The sequence below is a fragment of the Ictalurus furcatus genome, chromosome 20 (genome assembly GCF_023375685.1).
Source record: "Ictalurus furcatus strain D&B chromosome 20, Billie_1.0, whole genome shotgun sequence".
Taxonomy (NCBI): domain Eukaryota; kingdom Metazoa; phylum Chordata; class Actinopteri; order Siluriformes; family Ictaluridae; genus Ictalurus; species Ictalurus furcatus.
Window position 1 is genome coordinate 22,819,128 of NC_071274.1, and position 9,633 is coordinate 22,828,760.

The following is a 9,633-nucleotide window of genomic DNA, read 5'->3' on the forward strand; positions in this document are numbered from 1 at the left end:
CACGGTTCTAAACACTTCTTAACAAAATATTTATTGTTTTCGTGAAAATTCCTCAGCACGTATTACATTATTAGACGTGAACTGAGTTGGAGAAATACGTAATTGTGCTGCTGCTGTGCGTAAATCTACAAATCAAAATCTCACGTTTTGAGTCCTAAAGACTGCTGGAAGAGCAGCTACGCGATGACATCATCAAAGAGCGCCAAAGTGGCAAGAGAGAGTGAGAGAGATGAGGGACGGCGCTGGGCGAGACGACGATATAATATCCATATCGTGATAAAAAAATGTATTTATTATATTACAAATTCTACACTAATACATTTTTATATTCTGGAATTGTAAAAGATTTTTAAAAAAAATTTAATCTTACGGTAAAAATGTCATTTCATGCAAAGTTACTACTACATATTTAAAAATACGACACTACTGTATAATTACGACGTATATATCGTGTATCGTGATATCTGAAATGTCTTCGAAAATCTTGATATGATGCTTGTGTGATGTATCGCCCCGCCTCTAGATTGATTGACTGATTTAATTATTTATTTCTGTTCATTTATCGCTCGTCTCTTTACCTGTCCGTACATTACTGACCGGTTACTTCCGCCTCCGTGTGTGTGTGTGTGTGTGTGTGTGTGTGTGTGTGTGTGTGTGTCGTCCTGATCCGGCTCTCGGCGCTAATTACAGCCTCCCACCTCCGTTATACACTTCTGTAATTAGGCTCTTAAAACATGATTAACACGTCTCAATTACGCCAGTCATCATTTGCATAATTTATGAGGCGTTCTAATTGCGAGCGGGTTTTTGGACTCGAAGGCTGAGCGCTCTCAGAAAAAAAAAAAGGAAAAAAAGAAAATAAAATAAAATAAGCGCGGAGGGAATCATTACGCCGGCGCCGAGGCGAGTCCGAGTCACGCGCCGTTAGAGACCGGGGGTCGAGCGGCGCGACGGAACTCGCAGGATGACGCCGAAGATCACGGTTGCTCGATATATAAGTGTTTTTTTTTTAACGTATAGAAATATCACGTGTGTGTGTGTGTGTGTGTGTGTGTGTGTGTGTGAAAAGAGAGAGAAAGGAGAGAGAAAGAAAGGAAGAAAGAAAGAAAAAAAAAACGAAAGAGAGAGAGAGATTTGCACGTTCATTTGCAGTAAATGTCATAGCAGTCATACAAGCCATTTTCTCTGTGTGAGTGTGTGTGTGTGTGTGTGTGTGTGTGTGTGTGTGTGTGTGTGTGAGCACAGTGTGAAATTACACCCCTGCATTAAACTGAGAGGGAAAGAAGCGAGAGCTCATTCCGACGCCGCTGCTGCTGACTGTGCCGAGCATGTTTCGCATTAACATTCCACTCACACACACACACACTCACACACACTCACACTCACACACAGGTTTTTTTTTTAAACAGGCTGTAACAACTACAAGATTTCCTTCCACTTTAATATACTGCCTTATGTTATAACCTGTGTTATAACATGCTATTACACGTTGTCAAAGTGTTACACAACAAGTGATTAAAAACGCTGGCTTCTGATTGGCGCTTGACCCCAACCCCCGTTCCCACCCACGTACACAAAGCCCCGCCCCCAAAACTTACAGAGCTTTCAGTTCAGCTAGACTGTCATGACATGAATGAACGCTGAATTGAGTTGCGATTCTGTAAACATGCGACGTCGCCTCACAGTGATTGGTGAAGAGGTGTTGGGGGCGTGGCTACAAAATAACTGACAAGAGGCCAATCCAAATACAAACAAACATTCCGGGTGGAAGCCAGATTTCCAAATTGCTGGGGGGGGGGGGTGTTCCAGCTACGTATAGGGCTGGACGATGTAACCGATATCGTCATGATAAATGAATTTTTTACGTTTTTAATAAATACAAATTAAACGGTACTGAATAGGTGGCCTTGATTTGACATTGACATTGTCTTTGTAGGCATTAAAGAAAAGTATCATCAAACTATTACTTACTTTTACTTAATTACTAACTTTTACTTTTATTTATTACTAACTTTTACTTAATTACTTTTGAATAATTCCTGCATGTTATTTACACTAGTCAGAGATGAAAACTATTGACTACTGCACCTTTAGACTGTTTACGTTTATTATGTTTACGGCGTTTATCCCATGGAGGATCTCGTTATCCTTTATTGCCTGTAGGAGATGTGTAGGCGTTATGATGAATTTATTACGCTGTTATAAACAGCTCGGGTGTGACAGATTTACACGTCCAGCCAGATTGGTTAAATATTTTGGCGAGTGTGATCTGGAACACGTCGAGCTTTTCGTACGGGCGCTTTCTCCTCTCCGAAAGCGTCCATGAATTATGGGAAGGAAAAAGGAGTCAGGACGAGGACGAGGTCCAAGTCACTTTGCTGTTGGTGTTGGAGACGAACTCTGAATGAACTCGGCTCAAAGAAAACAGCCGGCGTACTCACACATATGCACACACACACACACACACACACACACACACACACACAAAGGTTTGCAGAAAGATAAAACAGAAGAGCGACTGTGTAAACTCTCACAAGTTTCTGTTTAAAAATCACAAGTGGATAAAAGTTACAATTATTATTAAATGTTACAAATAAACTTAAAATGACAAACTTAATGTTAAAACCATTATGATTAACTTATTGCTAAATAAAAGTTAAGATGATCAAAATGATTATAATTATTAAATCAGTACTAAATAAAAGTTACAATTATATAAAAATATTATTATTATTATTATTAAACTAATACTAAATAAAAGTTAAAGTTATCATTAAATGTTACAAATGTTGTTAAAATTAAAACTTAAAATTATAAAAAATTATTCTCAAATGAAATAATAATAATTATTATTATTATTATTATTATTATTATTAATTACTACCAAATAAACTCTAAAATTATTATTAAATGTTAAAACTGTTACTGAATAAAAGTTACAATTATTACTAAATATTTCAAATATAGTTAAAATTAAAAAAGTGAAAATTGTTATTAAATGATTATTAAATAAGTTTAAATTATTATTAAATGTTACAAATATAGTTCAAATTAAAACTTAAACTTGTTTACATTATTATTAAATTAAAATGATTATTACTATTAAAATATTACTAAATAAAGTCTGATAATTGTTAAAATGGTTATTATTGCATTCTTACTAAATACACATTAAAATTATTATTATAAAAATAAAAATAAAAACTGTATTTTTAAGATTCAGTGAAAAATTATTTAGCACAAAATAAGAAGAAAAAGAAAATATATTTTTAAAATGCTATTTTAAAGATTAAAATAAAAAAGTTTCAGTTCCATTTAGTTTGTAATTACCAACAAGAATTCAGTTTTTTAAAGAATTTGAAAGATAACACAGTCCACACACGATATTTACCCTGCCTTAATTACAATAAAAATTATTTCTTAATCTTAAATTCACAATTTTTTGTCATAATTCTATTTATAACTTTAAAATGAACAGAAAACAGGATTTTGTCCCTTTTAAAACTTTTATATAAACAAATCTTTCAAAAGAATTCAAAATAATAGTGCTTTTATACATTAAATAAATATAAATATTAAACAGAAATATAAATCTAACACCACGGTTAAAACAGTGATCATATCTAATGTTATTTCTAAAACTTTTCATGTTAATTTTACCTGAACTCACCACTTTATCGCTCTATATTAATTTACTTCAGTCAGAAATAATGGTCCTGATTAAAATAGGATTAATTACGCAGCTCTAACGAGCTCTAACAAGCAGAATGCAACTCACTCAGAAACGTGAAACAAATCTATAAAATGATCTTTCCTTCACCACCTCCGACTGCACCGACGGCTAACGCTAGCTATTACGCTAACACCAAAGACTGACGCTATATATACTGGGTGTACTGAGTATACTGGGGGTACTGGTTATAGTGGGGGTACTGGTTATAGTGGGTGTACTGGGTATACTGGGGGTACTAGGTATACTGGGGGTACTGGGTATAGTGCAGGGGTGGGCAATCTTATCCGGAAAGGGCCGGTGTGGGTGCAGGTTTTCATTCCAACCAAGCAGAAGCCACACCTGAATCTATTGAAAGACAAGATCAACTGATTAAACAGGTTCAATCAGGTGTGCCTCCTGCTTGGTTGGAATGAAAACCTGCACCCACACCGGCCCTTTCCGGATAAGATTGCCCACCCCTGGTATAGTGGGTGTGCTGGGTGTACTGGGTATACTGGGGGTACTGGGTATAGTGGGTGTACTTGGTATAGTGGGTGTGCTGGGTGTACTGGGTATAGTGGGGGTACTGGGTATAGTGGTTGTGCTGGGTGTACTGGGTATACTGGGGGTACTGGGTATAGTAGGTGTGCTGGGTGTTTTGGGTATAGTAGGTGTGCTGAGTGTACTGGGTATAGTGGGTATACTTGTATCGTGGGTAAACTGGATGTGCTGGGTATAATGGGTATACTGGGTGTACTTTGTATAGTGGGTCTCATGGGTATAGTTGGTATACTGGGTGTATTTTGTATAGTTGGTATACTGGGTGTAATTTGTATAGTGGGTATACTGGGTGTAATTTGTATAGTGGGTATACTGGGTGTACTGGGTATACTGGGTGTACTGGGTATAGTGGGTGTGCTGGGTGTATTGGGTATAGTAGGTGTGCTGGGTGTATTGGGTATAGTAGGTGTGCTGGGGGTACTGGGTATAGTGGGTGTGCCGGGTTTACTGGGTATACTGGGGGTACTGGGTATAGTGGGTATACTGGGTGTGCTGGGTATAATGGGTATACTGGATGTACTTTGTATAGTGGGTCTCATGGGTATAGTTGGTATACTGGGTGTATTTTGTATAGTGGGTATACTGGGTGTAAGTTGTATAATGGGTATACTGGGTGTACTGGGTATAGTGGGTATCCTGGGTGTAAGTTGTATAATGGGTATACTGGGTGTACTGGGTATAGTGGGTATCCTGGGTAAAATGGGTGTTCTAGGTGTGCTGGTGGGTATACTCTGTGTATTTTGTGTAATGGATATACTGGGTGTATTTTGTATAGTGGGTCTAAGGGGTATAGTGGGTATACTGGATGGGTATACTGGGTATAGGATCAGTGCCATCTCTAGTTTAAATAAATGCAATGTTTCTATAAGTAAATATGTATAAATAAATAAACAGATAGATAAATTAACGTATCTTGTACGATAGCACTACTTGTATTGTTCTCTGCTTGATATATCGCTTTGCTTGTATTTTCTCATTTGTAAGTCGCTTTGGATAAATGCGTCCGCTAAATGAATAAATGTAAATGTAAATAAACAGATTTCAATAGATAGACAGATGGATAGATAGATGGATATATAGATAGATGGATGGATGGATGGATGGATAGATAGATAGATAGATAGACAGATAGATAGATAGATTGACTGATCGTTAGATAAATAGATTGATTGTGTAAACACTCCATAAGATCAGCCCTACTGCGTTTGAACATGATTCAGTTATTCCCGTGAATCCTCGGCGTGTACTCAGCGTGTGCTCGGCGTGTGCTTGGCGTGTGCTTGGCGTGTGCTCAGCGTGTACTCAGAGGAGACAGCACTCACCTGTTTTCTCTTTAATTTCACACAGCACGTTGAAGAGCGCAGGTTTCATGCGGTGACAGTTCAGAGCGTGTTTCCTGCAGAGACAAAATAAATAAACGTCAAAACTTCAGTAAAAACACGAACACGTCTCCGTCACGCTCCTGATTATTACATCACATCACGCTCACATCTCGCCTCTACGCTTCTACATACCTGTCAGTCACAGGGAACCGGGTGTGGCCAATATACCAGCCAGTCACAGGGAAGGGGCCGGTGCCTATATACCAGCCAGTCACAGGGAATGGGGTGTGGCCTACAAACCTGCCAATCACAGGTAAGGGGCATGGTCTATATATATATGTCAGTCACAGGGAAGGGGTGTGGCCTATATACCAGCCAGTCACAGGTAATGGGGCATGACCTATATGCCTGTTAGTCACAGGGAAGGAGGCTTGGCCCCTCTGGGTGTCAGTCACAGGAAAGAGGGTGTGGCCTCTGTGCATGTCAATTACAGTGGAGGTGAGTGGCCTCTATACCTGTCAGTCACGATGAAGGGGGTGTGGCCTCTAAACCTGTTAGTCCTAGTGAAGGAGGCGTGGCCTCGGTGTGTCAGGCCCAGAGAAGGAGCCATGCCTCGGTGTGTCAATCCAAGTAAAGGAGGCGTGGCCTCAGTGTCAGTACCAGTGAAGGAGGCATGGCCTTGTTTCCGGTGAAAGGGGAGTGGTCTATGTGTGTCAGTCCCAGTGAAGGAGGCGTGGCCTCTGTGTGCCAGTCCCAGTGAAAGGGGAGTGGCCTCTGTGTGTCAGTCCCAGTGAAGGAGGTGTGGCCTCTGTGTGTCAGTTCCAATGAAAGGGGAGTGGCCTCAGTGTGTCAGTCCCAGAAAAGGAGGCGTGTCCTAGCAGTTATCAAAGCCTCCACTGGTGTGCAGCAAGTTAGCGTGTAATCTAACGCTGTAACTTTACACTTCAGCTTGAACACAATCACTGAAACACACACTGACACTAAATATTACAGCAGCAACACCTCACACAGCGTGAAATGAACACATTTTAATATCATATCACACACATTCATAAAATCTAAAACATAAGACACATAACACAAATGTATTATTAATGAATCGGGTAACTAGTGCAATGTTTATTACTCCTTTAAATTTGTCCACAATGACACTTAAATGAGAATTAAATCCGGAGACTTTATTTCCGGAGTAAAAATGTTCTCTAACGCAGCACTCCGAGCGAGGTCAATGTTCTGATGAAGAAGAAGAAGAAGAAGAAGAAGAAGAAGTATATTGTAAAATGTCATGTAATTAATAATAATCAGGTGTTCATATAAATACGTGCGTTTTCCATTCTTTGTTAAAATAATAACTTTAGAGATTATTTATATATATATATATATATATATATATTTATATAAAGTATATCTAATGTTGTCAGAGTTTTAATAGAAAATATAAATCATATTGTAATCACAAGCGTTAATTTGTTTATAAATATTTTATCAATGTACTGTTTAGTAAATCAGTGTATATAAAGTGTTATAGCATTTATTGCTTTTTTAAAAGCAAGCAAAATAAAATATTGATAAATGAACAACACAAATAAATACGTACAAATATAACTGTACATAAAGCAACTTTTATCCACTAAATTAAATATTTTATGTAAATAATGTATATACAATGTACATACAAAATATACTGTATATATATATATATTTTTTTTAAACTTTTTTTATTAGTTTACTCATTTAATATATTTACATACACAAATGTGACTTTTATTTATTTATTTATTCATTCTCATTCAGCTATTACGCTGAATAAATACTAACCGTATTTTTTTATCATGATAAAAAATGAATATTATTTTGCAAAGATTAACTTAAAATTGTGTAAAATTGTAAGTAGAAAAGATTACACTACTGACATTAATAAAATATTTACAAATACTTGTTTTTAGAGGGAGAAAGTTAGTCAATTTTATCCACTAAATAAAATATCTGTAAATGAAAATTCAAAATATACAGTATTTATTAAGATATATTTTTTAGAAATATATACAATAAGAACTTGGCTGGACATATATATATATATATATATATATATATATATATATATATATATATATATATATATATGTATATATATACACACATATATATACATATACATATACATATACATATATATATATATATATATATATATATATATGTTTGGAGTACGTTTCTCTGCTCCTAAATAACATTTATTTTTAATTAAGTTAAGGCTGAGTATCAAACGGACTCATTAAGGACATGAAGTGCACTACATAGTGATGATGACGATGATGATTATTATTATTATCATTATTATTATTATTGTGATGATGATGAAGGGAGTTAAACTCGGTTTGGGGAACGACCTGAAGTTTGCTCTGTGTCTTTATTTTAAATAGATATATAGATATAATGTGTTTAAATGAGTGAGATAAAGAGTGAAGTGGAAGGCACCTGGCCTGAGCTTCATCCAGACTCTGGTCCGTTATGGTCATGATTTGCTGTAAAATGTCTCCGATGTCCTGCTTCCTCGAGTCGCCGTCGCTTCCCGCTGTGACGTCCGGGGGACGGTGCGTGAGGCCCGGGTGACCGGCCAAGCCCACCCCGTGAGGGTGCATCAACCGCGGCTGCTCCTCCATCCTCTCTCTCTCTCACACACACACACACACACTCACACACACACTTTTATTTTTATTTCTTCCTCAGCTCGGAAATCTCTCTCTCTTCCCCTCTCTCTTCCTCTCTATCTATCTATCTTTCTCTTTTCTCCGTCCTCTGAGGGGAAAATATCAGAAACAGAAAAAAAAGAGGCGGGAAAAAGCGTGCGCTCGCGGACAGTTGTGTGGTGTGGGTTTTCTCCTCACAGGGAAATGAAACGCGATCCGTTGTGAGAGAGGGGAAAAGTCGCAGGCCACTCCTGCTCCAAACCCGGAGAGAAACAAGAAACAAGTTTAAAACCCAGGCGGTGGTGGAGGTGGAGAAGGAGGAGAAAGAGGAGAAGGAGGAGGGAGAAAGAGGATAAATCCGGCGGTTCGGCGGAGCGACAAGTCCCGGGTGTTATTCAGCTTGTAGCGCTGCTTCTGCTCGCGAGCTGAGCTTATGGGGTGAAAAAAAAATAATAAAGTGCCGCGCGCACTGCTTTTGTTTCAGAAGTGACACATGAACAGGAGCTCGCGAGCAGCGCAGCACCGCCCACGCCACGTGATTGGGCTAGAGGATGGCTAAGACCACGCCCCCTAGTGTCAGTCACGTTCCGAAGTGGGCGGGGCGCAGTGAGAGTGGACATGGCTTAAATAATCATGGCGTCTCTCTGATATGTTTCTGTTTTTATTCTCGTGTCAAACTGTCAATCAGTTTATTTACAACTTTCATCTCTTTTATTTATTTATTTTATTTCCTGCGCCTGACTTGATCTTTCTTTCTATTTATTTATTTATTTATTTATTTATTTGCTTGTTTGTTTTTATTGTACCTTTCTTACTTTCTATTTGTTTGTTTGTTTTTATTTCCTTTGCTGTATTCTTTCTTTCTTTCTTTCTTTCTTTCTTTCTTTCTTTCTTTCTTTGTATTTCTTGTTTGTTTGTTTTCTTCTGTTTTCCTCTAGCCTTTATTTTAATTTCCTCACATTTTTTCTTTCTGTTCCCAATTGTTAATCCTCACCTTCCCCTCTTCTTTCTTAATTTCTTTCTATTTATTTGTTTGTTTGTTTGTTTTTATTTCCTGTGCCTGATTCTTTCTTTCTTTCTTTCTTTCTTTCTTTCTTTCTTTCTTTCTTTCCATTTGTTTGCTTGTTTGTTTGCTTATTTGTTTTTATTTCCAGTGCCTTATTTGATCTTTCTTTCTTTCTTTCTTTCTTTCTATTTATTGTTTGCTTGTTTTCTTCTGTTTTCCTCTAGCCTTCATTTTCATTTCCTCACATTTTTTCTTTCTGTTCCTAATTGTTAATCCTCACCTTCCCCTCTTCTTTCTTTCTTTTATTTGTCAAACTGTCAATCAATTTATTTCAGATTATCA

General features: G+C 37.3%; 1 protein-coding gene across 2 annotated transcripts in view; it reads right to left on the reverse strand.

The window, feature by feature from the left end:
* pbx1a (pre-B-cell leukemia homeobox 1a) overlaps positions 1-8,542 on the reverse strand; it is a 62,948-nt gene extending 54,406 nt beyond the window's left edge. For both annotated transcript variants that reach the window (XM_053651233.1, XM_053651232.1), the window contains exons 1-2: positions 8,074-8,542; positions 5,596-5,669 (exon numbers count right to left, since the gene is read on the reverse strand). In XM_053651233.1, the coding sequence (XP_053507208.1) occupies positions 5,596-5,669; positions 8,074-8,258 (259 nt within the window). In that variant the 5' untranslated portion in view covers positions 8,259-8,542. The remainder of the gene's footprint in view (positions 1-5,595; positions 5,670-8,073) is intronic.
* Positions 8,543-9,633: the final 1,091 nt, after the last annotated feature.